At 38.6% G+C, this 24784-nt stretch overlaps 1 protein-coding gene across 2 annotated transcripts in view; it reads left to right on the top strand.

Moving 5' to 3' along the window:
* Nucleotides 1–24784, top strand: part of LOC144967691 (protein DOP1A-like) — a 73761-nt gene that overhangs the window by 12636 nt on the left and 36341 nt on the right. For both annotated transcript variants that reach the window (XM_078905229.1, XM_078905228.1), the window contains exons 7-14: nucleotides 1983–2922; nucleotides 5586–5851; nucleotides 11319–11468; nucleotides 12352–12455; nucleotides 13827–13979; nucleotides 19926–20998; nucleotides 21806–21993; nucleotides 23658–24110. In XM_078905229.1, the coding sequence (XP_078761355.1) occupies nucleotides 1983–2922; nucleotides 5586–5851; nucleotides 11319–11468; nucleotides 12352–12455; nucleotides 13827–13979; nucleotides 19926–20998; nucleotides 21806–21993; nucleotides 23658–24110 (3327 nt within the window). The remainder of the gene's footprint in view (nucleotides 1–1982; nucleotides 2923–5585; nucleotides 5852–11318; nucleotides 11469–12351; nucleotides 12456–13826; nucleotides 13980–19925; nucleotides 20999–21805; nucleotides 21994–23657; nucleotides 24111–24784) is intronic.

Below are 24784 nucleotides of genomic sequence, written 5' to 3'. Positions count from 1 at the left end.
AAACTGAAATCCAATCACAGCATTGTCTTAATAGAAATTTTAAAAATAACCAGAAAAATAGTCAAATGTAATCCACTTATATTTATCCCAGAATCAATGATAAGAATTCCATTAAAATTTTTATATAAGGACATTCATTTAAAGACAATCAAAACCACTAAGAAAATCTTAAAGAGTACTAATAATTTTCAAACCTTATTTTGTGAGATATCCATGCCCATTACTCTTTTTTATTTTCTTGACCTTCGCAATCTTTCTTTCGTGGTCCTCCTCTTTTAATTTGGGTGCCATATAGACTGCATATACCATATCACTGGTCAAATGAAAGATTAGGATCATATTCACCTCATAAAGTATTGTTTCTTGTTCAGTTTTCTTACAGAATCAAAGATATCAATACCTGCATCGCATTTCTTTTAATTACGTATCAATGAGACGTATTTCTCGCAAATTGAAATATTGAAATATGTCAGAATTTTACATTTATAGTCAACTGTTGATAACGTCTAGAGTCTTTTAATCCTCTCAGCATGGCTCTGTACTCTTTCACAACAAATTCAACACATTTCATTTGTACTGGTGTGATGACCGTCTTCAATGTGTCTCTCCATAACCTGAACAAAACAATAGTAAATTTAAGAAATATTTAAAATATCCGCTTAAATTCAATGAAATCAAATGAATTAAATGTCTCTTATCATCACTATCTAGTTTTATCATCGAGTTTCTAAAATATCATGAAATATTCTCCTCTGTGTTGGTAACAAAAATAATTATTGAGATTCCTTTACACACCCTCTATTCTTAAATCCCTGAATCTACATAATAAAAGTATATATCATGTGAAAGATAATTTCATCTGCTTTTCTCTGATCCCTCACACTTGATGGTAAAAAGTGTTGGTTTGATATTTTGAATTTTTAAATATTACTTAAACTTCATTTCATTTTTTTCATAAAAAACTTTGATTATTCAAAAGAGCAAAGTACAAACTTACCATTTAATGATGTAAATAAAAATAATTACGTCTTGTAGAGGAAAAGCTGGTCTTTGTATCCATAAATGTTTGAAAATTATGAAAAAGATGCTGTGTCCACAACGGGCTGAGAAAATTGAGTATTTTGATGAAATTTTTACATCTCTCTGCCTGAGAGAAATTCAAAGCGATGAGATTTACCTGCAGACATAATTTATTGCCACTGCACCCCGTCTTGACAGCTGTTATCACTGTGGCTGACAGTGGATTGTTTACATTACTTAATGGTAGCCAGTGAGGGAAGAAGTAACTAAAATGAAAGTTTGGGCCCTATTTAAACGGCTTTGAGATCCATTGGAAATTAAAACCTTTCTGGAAGCACTGATGAAATCGAAATCTACTTAGCCATGCCATCATATTGTATCAACTTCCTATTCTTAATTGCTGATACGTACCATTTACTTCTTATTTAAGGAATCAGTTTGGGTGTCTCGATAGGTCAGTTGGTAGAGCACTCGCTTCACACGCAAAGGGACCAAGATCGATCCTGGATGCAGTCAAGATTTTTTCTGACCCTCCTGTCCACCCAGCAGTGAATGGGTAGCTGAGTCTGTTAGATTTGATGAAAAGTACTTTGTGATAGACTAGCATCCTATCCAAAGGATAGCAAGAATTGCTATTGTCCGTTTCACGCTATAGAAACCAGGATAAACTCTGGCTCCATGAGCCCAATGCCTCTGAAGGACTACTTTTTTTTAAGGAATGAGTTTACATTACATCTACTGCATTGTGTAGCCTAAAGTATATCACCTTGTCCTCGCTCATGGCAACACTGAGTAGTTCTTATTACTCAAAGAAAATTCCCCTCTTAGCTGTAAGGATATCAAAAACTGAAAGCATATTACGCTTTATGCTTTGTGGATCAATGCTGTAGGTTAGGATTATTTTTTTCCTGTTTTAGTTGACATAGAAGCTATTTTATCTAATATTGATTCAACTCTTTCAGGACGTTTATCCAGAGACGAGCACTGAACACATCCCGGAGCTGCTGCATCAAGTCACCATTTCTCTGACCAACGCTTGCAGTTTTTTAACAGATCTGGAAATCAACACTGTCCTCAAACTTTGCTCCAAACTTTTTTCTCACGTCCAACCTTCCATAGCCGGATTTGGTGCCAATCGTCGTCAGTCGGTGGATGTTGGAGATAATGTCAGTGTTTTTAGTAATTCGGAATCAAAGACAAATGCTGAATCTCAATTAGATTCCAATATAAACAGTTCTGCAGATGAAAAATCTGATGTCGTAAAAGATAACGTCAATGGTATGATGACAGGGAGTGATTCTTTCGAGAAAGACCTTTTTGTGAAAGAACATCACTTTGGAAATAGTGAAGATTCCAGTGATTCTGCTGAGGATTCAAAAACAGTGGGGATTGACAATGCTTTGTCTCATGGAATTCTTAAAGACAAATTACCATATAACAATGCGAGTCGTTTAAGGACTCAAACTTCTGTAAGCTCAACGTTATCTCTAAATACAAGAAAGGCTCTTTCAGGGCATATAAACCTAATGCAGCTCTGTGTGAAAAGTTTCCAGGATTTTTTTCATCGCTTCACCCACTTACATATTCTCAAATGCGACCAGTTTTATAAGGATAGTTTAGCTAAGATATCCTTTAGAACCCTCTCGTCACAACCCCTTTCTGCTCCCTCCACAGACCCAATTTTCAAATCTAACAATAATTCAGAAACACAGGCCAATTCAAACAAAGACGGAACAAATGAAAATACAAGTTCAGTTGAAAAAGAGACTGACTTATCAATCAATGACAGTATAGAAGTCAAGAAAGCTTTTCAACAAGCATGTCGATTACTGGTAGATTTTGCTAGTTTTCCTATCTATTGTATTGACTATCAGACCATCATAGAGGAAATGAAGAGCAAAGGTAAGGATCATGTCCCAAAACAAACATATTAAGGCATAATTTAATTTTCCATGAATTTAATCAAAAATTAAACAATTATTTCATTGATTTTTAATGTTGACTTGTGCACATTTGAGTACTTTTGTTTCCTTAGAACTTGTATTACTAATGCATAAAGCTGACTGTACAGTTTTCCACTTTTCTTCTTTTTTTTTTCTTCCTCTTCTTCCTCTTCTTCTTCTTCTTCTTCTTCTTCTTCTTCTTCTTCTTCTTCTTCTTCTTCTTCTTCTTCTTCTTCTTCTTCTTCTTCTTCTTCTTCTTCTTCTTCTTCTTGTCCTCCTCCTCCTTATTCTTCTTCTTCTCCTTCTCCTCCTCCTCCGTCTTCTTTTTCTTCTTCTTCTTCTTCACCATTGTCTTATACAATTAAAAAATAATTGATGGCAATAATAATAATAATAATAATAATAATAATAATAATATATCTTTATTGTCCCCAAAAAAGTGGCAATTTGCCATTTATAACAATACAATATTGACATAGACACACTCACACAAGACGCACACTAGTAACATAGTAGTTATCGTAAAAAAAAAAAAAAATAAAAATAAAAAACCCCAAAAAACCGGCATCAACAACAACATCATCATCATCATCACAACAACCTTCCTAATATTTTCGTTACAATCCTTCACTTTCACCATTCCCCTATAACACCATTCACCATCTTCATCATACTCCATATTATTCCTGTAACAAGCTATGAGAGGGAAAGCCTGTGGTCCTCCTCACTCTCTCTCTCTCTCTCTCTCTCTCTGTCTCTCTATCTCCTTTCTCTCTCTCTCCTTTCTCTCTCTCTCCTTCCTCTCTCTCTCTCTCTCTCTCCTTCCTCTCTCTCTCTCTATCTATCTATCTATCTCTCTCTCTCTGTTCTTTCACGCCTATGTCAGAAATAGTAATATCTTCATATTATATACATAACATGCAATTTTGTTATAGTAAAGTTACATAAAATGGGATAATGAGATTTGCACTTCAAATTCCCCCCCTCTTCCTTTATAAGGGTAAGAATCTTATCCTTTCTCATCCCGCCCCCCCCCCCCCCCCCTCCCCTCTCTCTCTCTCTCTCTCCCCCTATCGCCCTTCATTCTTATCTATCTTCTCTGTTTGTGAGGAATAACTATCGATGCTGTAAGTTTGTCCAAAATGCTCAAAACACCCGCCAGCAGGACACAACGCACCAATACACAAAACCACATGCAGTCCCGAACGCCCAAAGTCCTACCGAAATAATTCAGTGAGAACCATTCATAAAAATCGGTCGGCCATAAACAACTACAAGGAGCTGAGTTACTTCAATTTTGTTTCTCCCATATGAAACTAAGCTACACATATTAATACTATTCTAAATATATTTTGAGTCCTAATCATACTCTCATGTGTCATACTACATGAGTGCGTGCACTCACAGACACCCCCCCCCCCCCACACACACACACACACGCATGCACATAAACACACCAACTAAGCTACACATATTAATACTATTCTAAATATATTTTGAGTCCTAATCATACTCTCATGTGTCATACTACATGAGTGCGTGCACTCACAGACACCCCCCCCCCCCCCCCACACACACACACACGCATGCACATAAACACACCAATGAACAATTTCCCCTTCTCTTTTCCTCTCTCTCTCCCCTCTCTCTCTCTCTTCCTCTCTCTCTCTCTCTCTCTCTCTCTCTCTCTCTCTCTCTCTCTCTCTATTACACAACACACACACACACACACACACACACACACACATATATATATAATATATATATATATATATATATAATATATATATATATATATATATATATATATATATATATATATATATATATATATTATATATATATATAAATAATATTATATAAATATAATATAATGCAAAAAAAAAAAGTTACAGTAAAGTTGCATATAATGAGATTTCCTCATCAAATTTACATTTTAGATTATTATTTGGGTGCCAAACACTATTTAATATTATCAACACATCAACAGAAACGTACATACAAATTCATAAAGCTCCAGCTCACTCTCTATCTATCTATCTATTCATTTATCTATCTCTATCTATCTCTCTCTCTCTCTCTCTCTCTCTCTCTCTCTCTCTCTCTTCCTTCTTCCTCCATCCATTCCCCTCCTTTATTGTTATGCATTGTTAAGACTTTTGCAGACTTATGAAGCATTTACTGATTTAATTGCAGAAGGAACGAAAGTCCTTTTGTATTTGTTGGTTCTGCAGTGTGCTAGAGCATACCTTCTACCTGATGGGAGAATTTTAAATTCTTGATGAAGCACATGGTTTTTGTTATACAATGATAGAAACAGCTTTTTTAATGAGATGTTTTTGATGCAAATGTTCAACATCATCTAGAGGCGAATTTATTATTTTACTCGATTCTTTGATAAGTTTATTTATCTTTGACTTTTCTCTTACCCCACATCCACCATGCCACACTGTAATGCCAAATGTAATAACGCTCATAATGAAGGAGTTGTAAATTTGCAGCATGGTCTTTTTGCTGACATTAAAGGATCTTAATGACAGGGATGGATGAGATGCAATTCAAATAATGTAACATCAATTTCTGAAAATTTAATGTATTGTAAAATTGACTATGCTTTATTAGAGGAGACCTCAGCCCTGCCTACCTGGCTCCAAGACATCTTGGTCTGCAGTTGTTACATCCCCTGTTTTGACATCCAGTATGCGTCCATCTCGACCATCTTGGACCTGATTGTCTTAACACAGTCTGTACAGTCAGAGAGCGAGAACAAGACTCGATTTCACAGTGGCCTGCGCTCCATTGCCGAGGGCCGTGTGTCGGTAGTCATCCTTCCTGCCTTGCTCCCTACACACCTCGACTACATCAATAGGGAGACCAAATTCTATGAGGTAGAGACATTTCTCTCATGGCTGTTAAAATCATTATTTTTGTATCAATCAGTGCTAGTGGTCTTTCTTGGATGTGCGGTATCGTGGTCTAGTGGTATAACACTTGCTTTCGGATCAGGAGGTCCTGGGTTCGAGCCTCGATCATTGCATAGTTGAGTCCTTGGAAAAGGCTCTTTACTCACATTTTCTCACTGTACTTCTGGTGTAAAATGAGTCCCGGGCCGTTAACAGCGTTGTTCTGTCCGAAAAAATGTAATATCGCCTAACAGGTGTCATGTCTCGTCCTACATGTTAAGTGTTGCTGTTGGCCTGGGACCCCTTGTAAAGTGATTTGAGACTTTGAGTGGCTATTATGCTTTACAAAAACTCTCATTAAAATTTTTGATCTTTCTTGGATATGCAGAAAATCCGCTGATTTTGGAAAAATTCCCTCCATTTAAAAAATGACATTTCCCCTAATCCTTCTTCTTCTTCGTTCCTCTGATGGACATCTATGGCTGCAGTCTGATATCTGCTATGAAGTCTGTGGTCCGCTTTAGGTCCTCAGCCTCACCATAGAGCTTTGTGTTGAGTGTTGTAGGGGTGACCCAGTGGTTCGAACGTTGCACGTTGTATAATGGGCAATCCATAAGCACATGTAAAGTGGTTTCATGGTCGGTTCCACATGGGCAATAAGGGGGTGTTCCAATACCTAGCTTTATAAACATATGTCCTCTTAGTCTATTGTGTCCTGTTCGGAGGCGGAATAGGGTGACTTGGCTACTTCGCTGAATGGCATGGATTGGATCCTGCTTGTTGTGTTCCAGGTGTGTGTCATTCCTTTCTTTGTCTATTTTTAGCTTTATTATTTTCTTTTGCTGATGGTAAGTGATTGACGACTTCGGTTGTTCCTTTTGGGCTCCTTCTTTGGCCAGTTGATCGGCAATTTCATTTCCATATATATCTACACGACTTGGAATCCACTGCAGCACAATTTTTCCTGTTTTATCAGATAAGCCCTCAAGGGCCTCTACAGTGTGTGCGGCTTCAAAGTCCTGGTAATTTTCAATAGACCGGAGAGCATCATCAGAGTCTGTCAAGTAAACCACATTTTTCCCGTATATTCTGTGATCTCTGGATAGTTCTTTTGTTGCATTGAGGATGGCTTTTTCTTCAGTTTTAGTACTTGTGCACATTGAACCCACTGATACAGATATTTTTGTTTCTGTTTTATCTGTCCAGTGTATGAGTGCACCAGCACCTCCATTCATGAGGGGGCCGGAAACTGAGCCATCTGTATAAACTCTTATCCAGTTGGTCATTGGGTATTTTTTATCGATCATCTTTAGGGTTTGAGCATTGTCATTATTGCTTCGAATGTTTTTCTTGTTGATGGTTATGAATTTTTTGTTTCTTTTTCCACGGTGGTGGTTTGAGATTTGGGACATTGATTTGGGCAATATCTTCCTTTGATGTCACTTTATATTTGCTCTCTAGTTTTTGTCCCAAGGCAATGAAGTTTTCCCTTTTGAGTCGATTCTCTTTCTTTTCCATTGTACTTGGATGCAGTGGTTGGGATTCCATGAATTTTATCTTTGAGAATTGTGTCATTATTTTTAAATTTCGTTGTTCTTTGAGAGGTTTTATTCCTGTGTGGGTTTCCATCTTGTGAATTGGTGTTGTTTTCATTGCTCCAGTGATCACGCGTAGGCATTGGTTTTGGACTTTTTCAACCTTTTGAAATTGAGCCTGTGAGCACGTTCCCCACGCCGATATGGCATAGTCTATTGCAGGTCTTACATATCCATGTCTTCTTCAGGACGTTTGAGTTTGCTCCCCATTGCGTTCCAGCAAGTTTTCGGAGAAGCTGCATTCTCTTGTACCCTTTCTGTTGACTTTCATCTATTTGATGTTTCCAAGTGAGTCGAGGGTCAAATTTCACTCCTAGATACTTAGGCATAAGGTCTTCTCTCAGAATCTTTCCATCCAAAGTTAATCGCATAGATTGCTTTTTGGTTGATAAGCTGAATGTTGTGTATGTGGTTTTATCAGCATTTACTCTCATACCCCAGTCTTTTGTCCATTTGCTCAGGGCATCAAGAGTCATCTGTATCCTGGCCTTTGCAGTACCAATATTTCTTTCAGTGCATATCAGTGCAAGGTCATCTGCATACATGGCTGCTTTTACTCCTCTGCATTTGGTTTCGCAGATGTCATTGATAAATATGACAAAGAGGGTTGGTGAGAGAACCCCGCCTTGTGGTACTCCATTTGTCATGTTCGTTAGCTTGCTTTTAGAGTTTTGAGATTGGACTCTTGCTTTTCGATTTGTGAGGTAATCTTTAATCCATGCAAACATGTTGTGTGAAATGTTGGCTTTCTTAAGTTTGAGAAGTAGTCCTTTTGTCCAGACTTTGTCAAATGCCTTTTCCATATCCACCCAAACTGTGACTGTGTGTTTTTTTTCTTGGTAACCATTTTCGATCAACTGCGAGATGTATGTTATCTGGTCCTCTGTGCAGCGAAATTGTCTGAAACCAGCCTGTTCATCTGATATCAACTTATTGCTTTCTAAATACCATTGGAGACGGCGATTAACAATTTTCTCCATCAGTTTGCCCAAGCAGCTTGTCAAACTTATTGGTCGGTAGCTTTCGGGTTTATTTTTTGGCTTGCCATCCTTCTTTATTGGTATCATGGTTGCCTGTTTCCATTTGAGCGGAAGTTTACCCTGTTTCCAACTTGCATTGAACAGTTGTTTCATTTTCCTCTTTGTGAGGGTTCCTATGTGTCTCAACATGTCATTAGTAACATCATCTGGACCTGGTGATTTGTTCGTTTTTAGAGATTTCAAGGCAATTTCTACTTCTTTTTTAATCGAACTGAACATGGCATCATCTGTGGATTCTTTGGGTGTATCCTTGTGTTTTCTCAATTCTTTGTGGACTTCTCGTTTTCGTTCTTTTCTAATCTGTATATTCCCAACACCTGAGTACTGCTTCATAAAACAGTTTGCTGCTTGTTTTTTGTTGAGAATCTTCCCCTGATCATCTTCTACTGATGGTGCAGCATATCTGTTTTCTTGTCCACTTAGAGCTTTGGTTAGGTTCCATAACTTTCTTCCGTTTCTGTCGTAGTCAAGTTGTCTGGTTTTTTCATGCCATGCTTCCTGTTTTGCTTTTATTGTTTCTTTCCTGAGAGTTGTTTCAGCCTCTTTGTAAATTTCCATATTCTCATCATTTGGCTCTCTCCCTGCTTTTTATCTGTGTTCAGTGACTAGGCTGTTGAGACTTCCTAATTTTTCAGTCCATCCTGGACAGTAGTCCTTTCTTGATCCTCTGGGGATTGATTCTTTTGCAGCTTTCATGATTGATTTTGTAAATGCTTTGGCTGATTTTTCCACATTCCTTGTTTTACAGTTTATCTCTTTTGTATAACTATCAGTCAACTTTGAAAACAGAGTCCAGTCTGCTTTTTTATAATTCCATCTCGGAGGTGGTCTTTTGCATATTCTTCAGTTATTTCAACCAGAATGGGACGATGATCACTTCCTGCCAGTTGTTCCTTTACCTGTTTACTGACTTTTCCGGTGAGATCTTCAGATATGAGAGTTAGGTCTGGAGTTGATGTTGCCTTCCATGCTCTTGAGAAGTATGTATCTGGGTCATCTTCATTTCTGACAATTTGAAGCTTACTGTCTGTAAGCCAATTTTCAAGAGTTTCACCTTTTCTGTCATTGTATCCCCAGCTTGGGGAGTGGCTATTGAAGTCTCCCACAACAATGAACTGTTCTTCTTCACTTCTTATGTTTTCAATTGGCAGATTCTCTGATGGTGGGCTGTAACAGTTATATATTGTGTATTGCAATTTGCTTTTGGTAATTTTTACAGCCAATATTTCAACAGATTCATCTGTCGTTATTTCATTTGTCGCTATGTCATTTCTGACGAAGATGATTACTCCACCTTTGTGCCGTTCTTTTCTGTCTTTCCTAAAATGTTGATATCCTCTTATTGAACACCTAATGTTTTCTGTGAGGTGTGTCTCCTGAATGCAGGCAATATCTATCTTCTCATCCTGAAGAAACTTGGAGAGGGCAGTCTTTTTATATTGTATCCCTTCTGCATTCCATTGTAGCAATTTGATAGTTCCAGTAGTCCGTAACCTTGCATCTCCTACCCTGGTTCCACAGCAGGAGGGCAAGGTACCACCAGATCGCTTGGGTGAACCCTGTTTATCAGGTATCGACGCTAGGTCCGTCCGGCGGGAATCCCCAGACTTCGCACCATATCTTCCGGCAGTTTTGTTGTCCATCATTGTGAGGAGGATGCGTGTCACATTAATTTTTGGGTTGGTTTCCCTCTCCAGACTATTTGCGCCTTTCGGCTCTGTGACTCCGACTTCAGCGGTTCTTTATTCTCTGGATGTGATTCCATAGCCTTTCATCTTCCCAGATCCACAAGGCAGTGGCGGTTTGAAGTTGGAGTTTTCCTTCTCCTAGACAGACTGCTTTCCAAGGCTACGAGCTCTGTCCACCCATTAATGGTGCCTAGGCTGGGAGTCCAGGAGGGTATCTTTGTAGAGTGGCAGTTTCCCTTCACCCCACCAGCGTCATGGGGCTAGCACAGCTTATTGCGTGAACTAGGGCAATCTGGCCACGGTGGTTGATTCCTCCCTTCATCCGTCACCTCAGCAAGTTATGAAATAGAAGTAGAAGAAAGCAAGCAGAAGACGCATAGAAACTCGTGTTTTCAGCCGGTTAGAAAGTTCCTTTCGGAATACTCCAACCGTTGCCCAGGAGACGGGCGGGGAAGAATGCCCCTACGTGGACCCTGACACGAGCTGGAATGGGTTGCGGATCAGTACTGATCAAAATAATCCAATCCTGCCCCCCTCCCCTAATCCAATTTTGAATGACTTTGAGAGACTTGATGTGTGGTGGAACTAATCTCGACTTCACCCAGGATCATCGATCTCTGCCCCTTTGAATATGAATCAAGTGCTCTACCAACTGAGCTATTGGTACCCCCTAATTTGCTTTCAAGTGCTATTAATTTCTCTTCTTCTTTTTTCTTCTGATTAATTGCCTCCTCCATCTGGTATTATAACAGCATGAAGTAGATGTTAATATTGCACTGAAGTCTAAACGAAATTTGAATTATATTGTTAAGTTTTCTTTGAAAATATTGGATGTATGTAATATCATTAGCTGCAAAATTCTCAAATTTTGTAGTTTTGATCATAAAAATTCAATTTTTTTTATGTTGGCCCAGCCTGGCACCAAAACTGATATTCTTTTTCTTCAGAGTTAGATTTTAATATTTAAGAGAGAATTATCATTTAATTAATCAATATTGCCAAATGAGTGTACGATTTCATCTGAAAATAATTACATATTTTAGTCAATTTTACAATACATTAAATTTTTCAGAAATTGATGTTACATTATTTGAATTGCATCTCATCCAACCCTGTCATTTTTCACCAGGTGATAGCCAGAGAGCTGTGGTCATCACTAGGAGGTTCCAACAGTAACCATCAGAGAGCTGTCGCCCTCCTTCACACCCTGCACCAAGTGACCCCTAATTCTAACTTGTGTGAGGACGTCATCGGCCAAGACCTCATAAGTGAAGTCGAGGTAGGAAAGCGTAGAGAAAAGGGTGTCTTACCTACCGTAGGGAAATTGTCACATTCATTCTTTACAAAAAGTAGTCCTTCAGAGCCATTTGGCCCATACAGTGAAATGAACAAAAGCAATTGCTTGCTACCCTTTGGATAGGACAGTAGTTTATCGCAAAGTACTTTCTGCCAGATCTAACAGACCCAGCCACCCAATCACTGCTGAGTGGACAGGGGGGTCAGAAAAAAAAAAAAATCTCGACTGCACCTGCATCTCGGTCCCCTTTGTGTGTGAAGCGAGTGCTCTACCAACTGAGCTGTCAGGACCTCCGATTCATTACATTGAAAGAAACAATTTTCTCATTTTAACGGCACAACCACATTATCTCATTCATCTGTAGTGTTTCATTCATACTGTTTTGTTGATGAAGGGGAAACCCAAACATCCATTTTATGTTTTTGTATATTAAATTGAAGATTACATTCAATTTCAAGTGTATAGCACAATCTCATGTCTAATGACTTGCAGTCTACTAAATTAATACAGTGGTCCCAGCCAAACAGCCTATTTCAAGGTGGCCAATTTTCCTTATATGTACGGAATTCACAATGTTATAAACTCCCCAGTGTATTTTCCAATCACCTGCTGAATAGAAAAAAAAAGAAGTACGTAATATTTTTTTACTGGAGTTCAGCACTCGCATTTGCATGAACGTTCAGTAAATTTTTTGCCTCCTGAAGTGGCAACATTAACCGGTTATTGGTGGGGTGGGGAATATTATATATTTTATAAAGTCGAAGTTTTTAAAAAGTGAATGAGGGATATTAGTTGAAGACAATGTTTTGAAGAAATATATATATTTGTGTTGACTTTGAATTTGTTTTCTTTTTCCTGTATTCAGGATGTTCGAATTGCTGCTTTTAAAAAGTTCAATGTGCTGTGGCACTTGACCAGATCAATCCGGTCTGAACCAAACCCTATACACAGCCCAAGAACATTTGACAGGTCGGTGGAGTGGGCTCACAAATATTATGTATTATTTTTTTTAAAAATAAAAAAAATTTTATAAGTTTTTTTTTAATTTTTAAATTTTTTTATAAGGGTTTGATTTGAAAGGGGCTCCTGATAGCTCAGTTGGTAGAGCACTCGCTTCACACACAAAGGGACCAAGATCGATCCTGGGTGCAGTCGAGATTTATTCTGTCCCCCCTGTCCATCCAGCAGTGAATGGGTAGCTGAGTCTGTTAGATTTGGCGGAAAGTACTTTGTGATAGACTAGTGTCTTATCCAAAGGATAACAAGCAATTGCTATTGTCCATTTCACGTAATAGAAACCGTGATAAACTCCGGCTCTGAAGGACTCTTTTTTTTTTATGATTTGGAAATTATAAGAAAAAATGATTGTTGGGAGTTTGCATTTCTTTGAGATGGTTTTTTTTATTTAAAATTATTATAATAGAATAATAACTTTGTGACAATGAGGATTTGAACCCACCCTCATTGCCGCAAAGTTTTTGTTCTCTATAGTGTCTTGTCACTTTTTTGGGGGGGATAAAAATTGTTGTCACTATAGTAGACTTTAATGATCAAGAATTTACCCTCACAAGGATGGAATAACACTTCAAAATCCTAAAAATGATTTAGTCTGGCATGAACTTTCATTTTCAAAAAGTTTTAATGATTTAGAGATTCTCATGAAGTTCTGAAATTGGAGATAAAGTTTTGTAATTCTACATATTGTTCATAACAGTGGGGAGGTCTGCTTCACTTTTGTTTTTATTATTTGGTATTTTGTTTACTTATCTCCTTTGTCTTTACTTCCCTCTGGGTGGGGTTCCTGACTTCCCATAGTGGGCAGGGAGGTACTTACTGTGTCTTCTTTCCCCCTATATCTGTTTTCCAACATGCTTTCTGTCTTTGTCTTGGAATGAGATTACTTGGTTTTGTCCAAGCCCTGGCCGGATACCCTAGCTGAGGGAAACAGACAAATGTATAGTTAGAGTTTTGGGAGATGATATTTTTTGTCTTGTAAATCATCTCTCTGTTATGCACTGTATTGTTTTGTTTACATATTATATATGATTTGTAAACATTTGAGTGTATCCCTCTTAGTTGGGACCTGTGCTTGTGTCTGGATGAGACTTATAGGTGATTTCAAACAAAGTACATTGATAGTGTACTCTTGGAATCTACATCTGTTTCCTATTTGAACCAATTCCCCTTTGTCTTACCTTTTCTTGGTGCTTTAATTGTAATTCTAGCACTTTTGACCATCCCATTTTACTCCTTTAACTGGCGCTGATATGACCTCAATGTGTTGCATGCAACGTAAAACCCTTAACAATAAATATAAACAAATCTTTACTTCCCTCTTAGGTCCATGTTTGTGGTTCTTGACAGCCTGAAGGAGGAGACGAGTATCACCAAAAACGTGGCCCTGACATGGCTCACTCATGTCATACAAAGGGGGGACACAAGCAGGGTCTTGCTGCCTCTGTTGTTGATGCTGCTTCATCCTGACACAGCCAGGTAAAAGAAGGGTGTCTTTAATGTTGTAATAAAGAAAACTTAAAAAAACAAAAAAACTTGAGGTTTTATATAGCACAATATCCACCAAATGTGCTCAAAGGGTCCCTGGCCAACAGCAACACGTAACATGTAGGATGAGACATAATGCGATAATACAATTTTTTTCTAACACAGACAATGCTGTTAGCGGCCCAGGTACTCATTTTACACCTGAATATGTTGAGAGACTGTGAGTAAAGAGCCTTTTTCAAGGACTCGAACTATGCACCACTCGGAGCGGGCTCGAATCCAGGACCTTCCGATCCGAAGGGGAGTGTCATATTACAAGACCACATAGCCACTCATTTGTGATAATGTGAGTTGATTAAAAATGAAGCGAATAGAGAGGTATCAAATATAAACAGGGAATGAAAATATCACTTTAAAGTGAGCTTTTATTTTGCACAATATCCACTTAACATGCTCAAAGCACTTTACAAAGGGTCCCTGACCAACAGCAACACGTAACATGTAGAACGAGACATGACACCTGTTAGGCAATATTACCATTTTTTTCCAACTGAGACAATGCTGTTAACAACAAGGTACTCATTTTACACCTGAGTACAGTGAGAGAATGTGAGTAAAGAGCCTTTTCCAAGGACTCAAACCCAGGACCTTCCGGTCCAAAAGGGAATGTCATACCACTAGACCACATAGCCGCACTTTGCCCAGGAACCAAACCTGGGACCAACTGGTACAGCACCCATCTCCTGGCTCAAAGATAGAGGTCAACAATCAAACAATATTGATAGAAGTGTCAGCTCCATACTTCTTCTAATTAAGTGTGTTACACTTTTTGTTGTTGAAATACCATGCTTTGGAAGGGGGGGAATTGGAGGGCTGTCTCCAACTGAGATCTTCATATCTAGGGATTTTAATTGTTTCTATAATTTAGAATTGTTTTTTTGTAGAATACAGTGTCTTATAATTAAGAAACTAGGGAGCAGGCACCAGTGTTAGATAAATATCTGAACAAGTGTGTATGAAAGGTCCCAGACAAAGCAAGAAAGAAAAATACAAGTAAAAAACCATCCCAAAATCAGTCTGGGGATCGAACCTCAGACCTTCTGATTACGGATAATCAGGTCTGAGGTTCAATCCCCAGTCAAGGAAGGAAGAAGGGAGGAAATCAACTGTCGAGTTCAGCTTCCCCTAGTCCACACCCTTGGGTGTGGGTGTTGTCCACGACGTGGGGGGGGGGGGGGGGGGTGAAAAGGGACTGACTCTCTACAGGACATCCTTCCGGATTCCCAACTTAGACCATCTGACCACGGGAAGATGGAGCTCGTCATCGGGGGACTGACATCCATCTAAGAGAAGGACACTCTGAGCAAAAACCCGGACAGATGGAGTTCGTAAACGGGGGACTGCAATCGATCTAGGAGAAGGACACTCTGAAGCAAAACCGCCACTGCCTTGTGGACAGACCTTGGATGGTCCAAGGCTAAGGAAGCAAATCCTGAAAAACAGCACGCCGAAGACAGAGCAGCGGGGCCGGAAGGCGCAAATATCACAGGAAACTGGAAACTGCCACTGCATGCTTAAATCCCAATATGACACGTCACAATAATCAAATCCGATGTGGTGCGAAGCCTGTGGAATCCCGCCGGATGGGCCTAGTGCCGGGCCTCAATGGCCCACCCAAGCGATCTGGTGGTACCTTGACTTCATCTTGCGGAACCAGGGGAGGAGGATCGAGGTTACATGCGACTGGAACACCAAACACAATTAAAATCCTCCAATGGAATGCTGAGGGCGTTACGAAGAAGAAAATAGCCCTTGAAAAGAGACTCAAAGAGCAGGACATCAAAATTGCCTGCATTCAAGAAACTCACCTCACGGACAACATGAGATTTGCCATCAGAGGGTACCAGGTAATAAGGCATGATAGAAAGGATCACAAAGGAGGCGTGATGACATTAGTAAAAAACGACTACCCCACCGCAGGCATAAAAATTGATACACAAGAGCAATCATAAATACAGCAAATTAAAGTATGTATCGGAAAGAAAGAACTCCTGATTTTTAATTGCTATTGCCCACCAAACAAGGAGCTTCATTTAGACAAGATAAAAATCCAGGAAGAAAGATGTCTGGTACTAGGGGACTTTAACAGTCACTCTCAAAGCTGGAGATATGGACAAACGTGGTGAAACAGTAGAAAACTGGCAAATTGAAACAAAACTTCAACTATTGTATGACGATGAAGATGAGGACACATATTTCTCAAGAGCTTGGAAAACCACATCTACCCCAGATCTTACGTTTGCCACAGATGATATAGCAAAGACGATAAATAGAACAGTACAGCCCCAACTGGGTGGTAGCGACCATAGGCCAATCATCACAAACCTCTATCATCAAAATGAAAACAAAACACAAACTATCCCAAGATGGAACTACAAAAGAGCAAAATGGGAAAGCTTTGAACAACTTACAGACAGCCACTGCAAAAACATAAACTGTAAAACCAAGAATGTCAACAAAAGTGCAAAAGAACTGACAAAGGCCATCCTAAAAGCAGCAAAAGAAAGTATCCCAAGGGGAGCAAGAAAAAATTATATACCACTCTGGACAGACGATCTTAATCAGTTAAGTAATGAAGTATCGGAAACAAGAGAAAAGGCTGAAGCAGACCCTGTGATGACAATATTGCAGCATATAAAGAGGCAGAACTACCTTTAAAAAAGAAATGGCAACGACATCCAAAATGGCATGGAAAGAAAAATTGCATAGCCTTAACTTCGAAAAAGATGGAAATAAACTTTGGAAACTTACAGAAGCCCTAAATAGAGAACCGAATCACTACGCCCCTCCCGCTTTGGAAAAAGAAGGAAAACTTGTCAGTCCACAACAAGCTGCAGACCTATTCATGGAGCAGTTAAAAAAAATTAGTGACAACACAATAGAAAAAGAACTGAAGAAAAGAGTTTAAAAAGAATGCAGAAAACAAAAAAAGGAACTCAAGGAAGCCATAGATGAAGTAATGACAAAGAAGCTATGGAAGAACTAGAAAGCTCCCTCAAAGTGTTAAAAACAAAGAAATTGCCAGGCCCAGACGAAGTAACAAATGAGATGCTTATCCATCTTGGAAAGACAGCGAAAAAGAAGCTATTACAACTCTACAACAGCACTTGGAAAACTGGTAAAATACCAGATATATGGAAAAAGGCTTTTATTGTCCCAATCAAGAAAGAAGGAAAACAAGCAAATGAAGCCGCAAATTACCGACCTATAAGTCTTACAAGCTGCACGTGCAAGCTGGTAGAAAGAATTATCAACTCCAGACTGATGTGGTATCTTGAAAACTATAATGTGCTTATAAATGAACAAGCTGGTTTCAGAAGACACAGGAGTACTGAAAATCAAGTAACCTATATATCCCAAGAAATAGAAGACTCGTTTCAGGATGGAAAGAAAAAAATTGTGGTATGGGTGGACTTTGAAAAAGCATTCGACAAAGTGTGGAAAAAAGGTCTGGTATATAAACTACAAAAATCAAAAGTAACCCATGACATGCTCAACTGGATACAAAACTACCTCAAAACAAGAAAGGCAAGAGTAACAACACAAGGTCACAAAAGTAGAGAAGCAAAACTAAAACATGGAGTCCCACAAGGTGGAGTACTATCACCTACACTATTTCTTCTCTATGTAAATGATATAAGAGAAACACTATGTCGAGGAGTGAAAATGTTGATGTACGCAGATGACCTAGCTCTGATTAGCTCTGACCAAAACTTAATCAAGGCACAACACAGGATGCAAATCACACTGGATAATATCAAAGAATGGACTAAAAACTGGGCGATGAAAATAAATGCAGTGAAGACAAAGTTCACAATATTTAGCCTCTCCCCAAAAGATGAAAAAGCAAAGCTACGTATTGAAGACTATGAATTGGAAAAAGACGACGCACCAAAATACCTCAAATCAGCAACAGTCAGAAAGTTGGGGTAAAGCGAACACAACTCTTGAAAAAACTAGCTGGAACAACTTGGGGAGCTAGCTCCGATATACTGAAACAAACTTACACAGGATATGTGAGACCAGCGCTAGAATACGGGATATCTGCATGGGGAAACTGCTCCAAAACTCAAATGGAAAAACTGGACAAAGTGCAAAACAGCAACATGAGGATAATAAGTGGAGGAATGAAATCGACACCGATACATGCAATGGAAACCATAACAGGACGTACATCTCTATCAGAAAGAAGGGAATCCAAAATTTTGAAACAATACACAGACGTGAAAGCAATGACAGATCAGCACAACGAAAGAAAACTAGGCGGCTGAAAAGATCACACTTTATTGAAAGAGCCCAGCAAATTGAAAAAGATCACGAACTTGACGAAATAATGACCCAAAAATGCAAAGCAAATATCAGAGTACCAATTTGGAAAAGGCAAAATCACTTGAAAATCAAGACTTCCGTTGGTGACATTTCAACAAAACAAAAACACGGCGAAGAAATCAAGAAGTCTGTACAGAAGTGCATTGAGCAAAACTACCCTGAAAAAAAAATTGACAAGAATCTATACCGATGGTTCATGCAATAAAGAACACATGTGCGGGGGCCTGGGAGTGCACATCGAGTACACAAATGGTCAACAAAAGGAGATCAGCAAACCGACTGTACTCGCACTTCAATCTACAAGTCAGAGGCAGATGCAATCCATGAAGCTGTTAAGCAAATCCTCTCAGAAAATGAAAAACCAAGACACATAGTGATTTTAACAGATGCTAAGAAAATTCTGGAGGATATAATGATGTCCTTTGCGGATGATATAGACGCCTTGGTGGAAGACCTCATGAAGCTAAGCAAGTTTACCAACATTGTACTGCAGTGGATTCCAGGACACTGTGGGATACTTGGAAATCAGATGACTGACCAACTGGCAAAGGCAGGCAGTCGCATGCAGCAACCCTCCCCAACGTACTCAACAGGAGAAATTAACAAAATGGCCAAATTTATCCAGTCTCAGAGATGGAGAGAGAAGCACCCAGAATACAACATGAATGACCCAATTAAGGTGCTCGACAGAAAGGAACAGGTCATCATCTTCAGACTGAGAACTGGACACAACCAGTTAAAGGAACATATGTGAAGGATGTCCAGAGCAGGTGCCTCTGGACAATGTGACTGCAGACTTGAAAATGAAAATGGATATCATGTACTAATGGAATGTCCAAGGTACAACCAGTTGAGAAGGAACTTCTGGCCTGACCCAACCCCATACTCAAAGAAGCTGTACGGCAGTGAGGACGACCTCAGGACCACTGTGGGCTTCATTCACCAGACCGGACTGACCATGTGACGTGACGGGAACGAAGAAGAAGAAGAAGAAGATAAATATCTGAACAAGTGTGTATGAAAGGTGCCAGACAAAGCAAGAAAGAAAAATACAAGTAAAAATACCATCCCAAAATCAGTCTGGGGATCGAACCTCAGACCTTCTGATTACGGATAATCAGGTCTGAGGTTCGATCCCCAGTCGAGGTCGACTGATTTTTAAAAATGTTTTTTTTCCTGTATTATATTGTTCTTTCTTGCTTTGGTACCTTTCATACACACTTGTTTAGATCAGAATGTTATAATATATTGTACTTTTATTTACCTGTAAAATACTATTCCAGGAATGCATTCTAAAGTTTTCAAGATTTTGCCCATTGGTACAGTGTGAAATCTTGATTCACCAAGCATAATGTCAGTTTCTAAACGAGCAGTGTAATTTATTCTTTCTGATATTCAATATGAGTCATTATCGTATCAAACTAATTCTTACCATTTCTATAATAGTATTTTTTCTTGTCTGTTTTTATTTTTTAACAAAAAAAGTGGCAAATGAAAAAATATATTTTGTAATGTCTATTATCCTCATCCAATCCGTCTTTCACTCAGGGTGTCTGTCCAACACGTAAATGTCCACAAGCCAAAGAAGATTTCAACATCAGATGACAAGGAAGACGAAGAAGATATTGAAAATAAAATCTATGCTATCAGCTCCCATGGGGGTAATGTCATTTACCATGTCAGTCAGGATAGGGCTAAACGGACGTCTAAATCGTCTTCAGATCTGAAATCTGTTGCAATGAGTGTTGTGTCAGACAAAGGGGTTACCAGTACAGCACCTGTGCGGACACATTCTGTTGCAGATTTATCTTTTGAGAGAGTTAATCCCAATAGCGTGAAGTTGAGGTTGAATCCTTTCGGGTCTGAGAGTTCTTTAGATAAGTTGATATTCGATGGCTACGATTTTCCTCATTCTTCCTCGTTACCAGACCTGAAAGGAATAAAGAGGTTGTCAAAAGACACGTGTTTGAAGGAGGGGATTGTTTTTGATCTAGATGACGATATAAATAATGTCATGGCAGCCTCTGATATGTCACAGTCCGTTGATCCTGATGAGAAATCATCATCTCAACCACAAAACGATTTTAATAAAAATGAAAAGGAGACAGATGCCAAAGATAGGAAAATATCAGAAAACGAAAGTGTGACCGAAGACGAGGTTATATCGGATAAACCTGAAGACATTGCCTTGTGGATTGTCAAAGGTCTTATCGATGACGTTATTAGACAAGTAGATGGGCACAGTGATTGTGCTTTCAACATTGATGGGATAAATTCAACAAATTCAGCTAGATGTGACATTGGGAATTTCACAAATTCCTCCAACTCCAACTCAACAACTCTCCAAAATGGAAACTCTTCAGATTTAAACGGTCAAGATTCTTTGGAAATGCCAATCATTTTTGATCATCGACATCTCGATCCGTCACGCGACATTCACGAACTCCACATGCACATCTTACTGTACTGCCAACAATATGACTACAGACGCACCATCTACGCCCTGTCTACCATTAGAGCCATGCTCCTGGCATGTCCGAGACTAGTGGTCACTGCTATGGCCACCACAAGCATAAGTTCTGTCAGGCCTCCACACCTGGCCAAATTGCAGTCTCTGCTTGGTAAGTTATGTTTGTTTTTAACATCATTTTACAAAAGATCATAGTAACAAATACTTTCATAATTATTTTAAACTGTAGTTTTGGCTTCCAAAAACACTAAAACACAAATCTACAAACTCAAACATCTTCAAATTTTCATTTGCACCCCGCACTATCAAAGACTGGAATGCTCTTCCCGAATCATGTGTGAACACAACAGATTTAGTAACATTTAAACAAAGGTTATCAAAATTCTTCAACCTAAACACCAACAATGACTACTGTCACATTCAACAACTCTCTCCGCCCTGGAATACAAATATTCAGAATTAAGACGACTTTGAGTAACATTCAGATTCAGATCCATTTACTGTCCCATGCTTTGTGGTTCTATTGTTGTCGTGGAATGAAGCATTATGGGTTTGTCAGGCCTGCTTCCCTGGGGAAGCAATTTTGATACTAGAATTAATTTTTTTTAACTTTAGAAAAGTATAATTATTTTCATGTAAATCCACTTTATATATGTGAGGCTGGCTGAGAAAATCCAGGAAGATGCAACAACCTTCGATTCGAGATATGAGCCAAAATTGAAGATTAAGTGTTTCCCATAGTATGTTCAGAAAAAATTTCATAACTTGGGTTCTAATAGACATAAATTTAAAGTGGTAAATGATCAGAAAGATGTGATCTACACCACTGCATACATAACTCAATTTATGAAATTTGCGCATCTTTCCGGGTTTTCTCAGCCGCGACACATATTATAAACATCATTCTCATCATTACCATTATTATTATTGTCATTCCTTACTATTTTTGTCCGTTCAGGTCGTCATCGAAAGTCCGTATTCGGTAAAAATTTCTTTGGAGACCTGCCATCAGATGTGTTATCCAACTACCGCAGTAACATGTTTGTAGAGATTGTGATTTCGCTGTGCCTGTACTTTGTCAGGGGTTACTACCCCAACCTCATGTCTGGACGAGTCACACAGGAAGAATTGCTGGGAAATAAAATGGTAAAACGGTTTAGAAATGAAAGAATTAAATTCTCTTTATTCATCTCAAAGGGGAAATTTGTCTTTAGGGTCTCTTAGCAGCTCCTCAAAGTGAGCTAGGGCTAGGAGACTTGCTCAAGGCCACACGACGAGGCAGGTAGTCAAATTCGATACCTTTTGGGTACGAAGCAAAGACTGTACCTCTGAGTCACACTGTCCTCAAATGGCTTGGGATTGCAGTTCTATAACTGGGTGGGGTTCCGACCACCCATAGTGGGCATGGGGGTACATTCTGTGTCTTCTATCCCCTTATATCTGTTTTCCAACACGCTTTCTCTCTTTGTCTTTGAATGAGATTACTTGGTTTTGTCCTGGCCCTGGCCAGAGTCCTAGCTGGGAGGGAAACAGTCAAATGCATTGTTTTGGGAGATGATATTTTTTTCCTGTTAATCACCTCTCTGTTATGTATTGTTATTTTTTATTGTTAACATATGATTTGTAACCATTTGAGTGTATTTCTCTTATTGGGATCCTGTGCTGGTGTCTGGGTGAAACTTTTAGGTAACCTCAAACTAAGTACTTTGATAGTGTGCTCTTGGAATCTACATCTGTTTCCTATTTGAACCAATTCCCCTTTGTCTTACCTTTTCTTGTGTGCTTTAATTATAATTCTAGAACTTTTTACTATCCCATTTTCTTCCTTTTTACTGGCGCTGATATGACCTTAATGTGTTGCAAGCGCCGTAAAACCCTTAAAAACAAAAAACAGCAGTTCTATAAAACGTTTTAATTGAAAGTTAAAATGACAGCTTCAAAAAAGAACAAAATACTAAATAGGGAATAATCCGAATATTTCTGGCTCAAAACCCTTTCAGTCAATAACATTAACAATTGAAAGGGTAATACTTTGTGTTAAATCCAGATAGATTTTCTATTGAAATTAGCCTCTACTTTTAAGGGAACTGTTCTTTTTCTCTTTGTTCCACAACTCTAAGCAATCCCTTTTATACGTGGAACTAAAAGTGGTTGTCACGTACAATTTTTACTGCTGGGTGGGGTTCCCGACCTCCCGTAGTGGGCAGGGAGGTACTTGCTGTCTTCTACTTCTATCCCTCTGTATCTGTTTTCCAATTGCTTTTTATCTTTGTCTTGGAATGAGATATCTTAAGTTTTGTCCTGACCCTGGACGGAGTCCTTGGCTGGGAAGGAAACAATCAAATGTATAGTTATAGTATTTTGAGATGATATTTTTTTCCCTTGTAAATCATCTCTCTGTTATGTACTGGTTTTTATCTAAACATATGATTTGTAAACGTTTGAGTGTATTCCGCTTAGTGGGATCTTGTGCTGGTATTTAGGTGAGACTTTTAGATGATCTACATCTGTTCCTTATTTGTACTATTCCCCTTTTATCTTACTTTTTCCTCGTCCTTTTAACTGTATGTCTAGAATATTTTTACTGTCTAATTTTCTTCCTTTTTATCGGCGATGATATGATCTAAACGTGTTGCATCATCGTAAAACCCTTTAAAAAAAACAAACAATTTTTACTGTATTTGTTGTTGTATATTAATTTACCTTTTTATTTATAATTGAATGTGGCTGGCTGGTGTATATATTTATTTTACAATAATTGCTTGGCTAAATTTTTAAAAAAAGTTTATTTTCCCATATGTTTCCTTTAGGTTCACATCCTTGGAGTGGAAATCCTCACCTTGGTCGTGTCAGAGCTTCTATCAATCATGAAGGACAGTGGCAAGAGTTTTGTCTCCTACATCTCAGACCTCCTATTCCGGTGTAAGATTCAGAAGTCATTGTTACATTGCATGCTGGCCTGTGTGTACAACCAGGGCCAGAGATCGGGGCCGTCTTCAGTCAATGATAGTAACTGCAATACAAAAGATCTTAAAAATACCAGTAATCCAAAGTCCAAGAGATCAGCCAAACTGACGGAGGCCATCGTCGACTTCAACGAGAATGACTTGGACTCTGGGGTGAATGACACGTTTGAGATGAAGTTGCTGCATCTGATGCTGGTGATGATCATGTTAGAGGATCAGATTGAGATGGTCAATGGCAGAAATGAATCCAGTCAACAGAATCCGATTGCCCCAGACGCGACCAAGGTTCATTTAACTGTAAGTCATTTTTATGAAATTGCATTTGTCAAAGTCGTGTCTAATGCATCAAAAAGGGAATTGTGCTTTAAGACGTATATGAAAAAGGGAAAATAAATTAGAGCTTTTATTTAGTGCAATATCCACTATGGATTTACTCAAAAGCGCTTTACAAGGGGTGTAACAGCAACGTAGCATATATGACTTGACATGACTCCTGTTCGGAATTTGACAATGACAAAGCTATTACCAGCCAGGTACTCATTTTATACCTGAGTATAGTGAGAGGGAGAAAGTGGTTAAAGAGCATTTTCCAAGGACTCAACTTTGGGTTGCTCACTACGGGATTTGAACAAAGGACCTACGGGGCCAAAAGCAAATGTCATACTACGAGACCTTCCAGAAAATGTGAATGCTACGGATTTGAATCAGATAAATATGTCTATGACATGGATCTAGTCTCACAGGAATAGAATGACAATGTATTTTCTCTTTCAATGAATTGTTTTAGTGAGATATTTTGTGTTGGAAACAGGTATTGCCAAATATGTTTCACCATGAATTGTGGCTATTTAAAATTTTGTCATAGATTTAAAAAAAAATTATTTATTTATATTTTTTCTGGGTTTTTGTTTGCTGTTTTTTTAATCTATTTATTTTTCAATAACCTTACTGTAAGATGGATGCCTCCAGTT

This window comes from Berghia stephanieae, chromosome 3, assembly GCF_034508935.2.
Source record: "Berghia stephanieae isolate SIO BIC M18660-M18661 chromosome 3, UCSD_Bste_1.3, whole genome shotgun sequence".
Taxonomy (NCBI): Eukaryota; Metazoa; Mollusca; class Gastropoda; order Nudibranchia; family Aeolidiidae; genus Berghia; species Berghia stephanieae.
The sequence above is the reverse complement of the archived record's forward strand: the minus strand, read 5'-3'. Positions and strand labels throughout refer to the sequence as shown.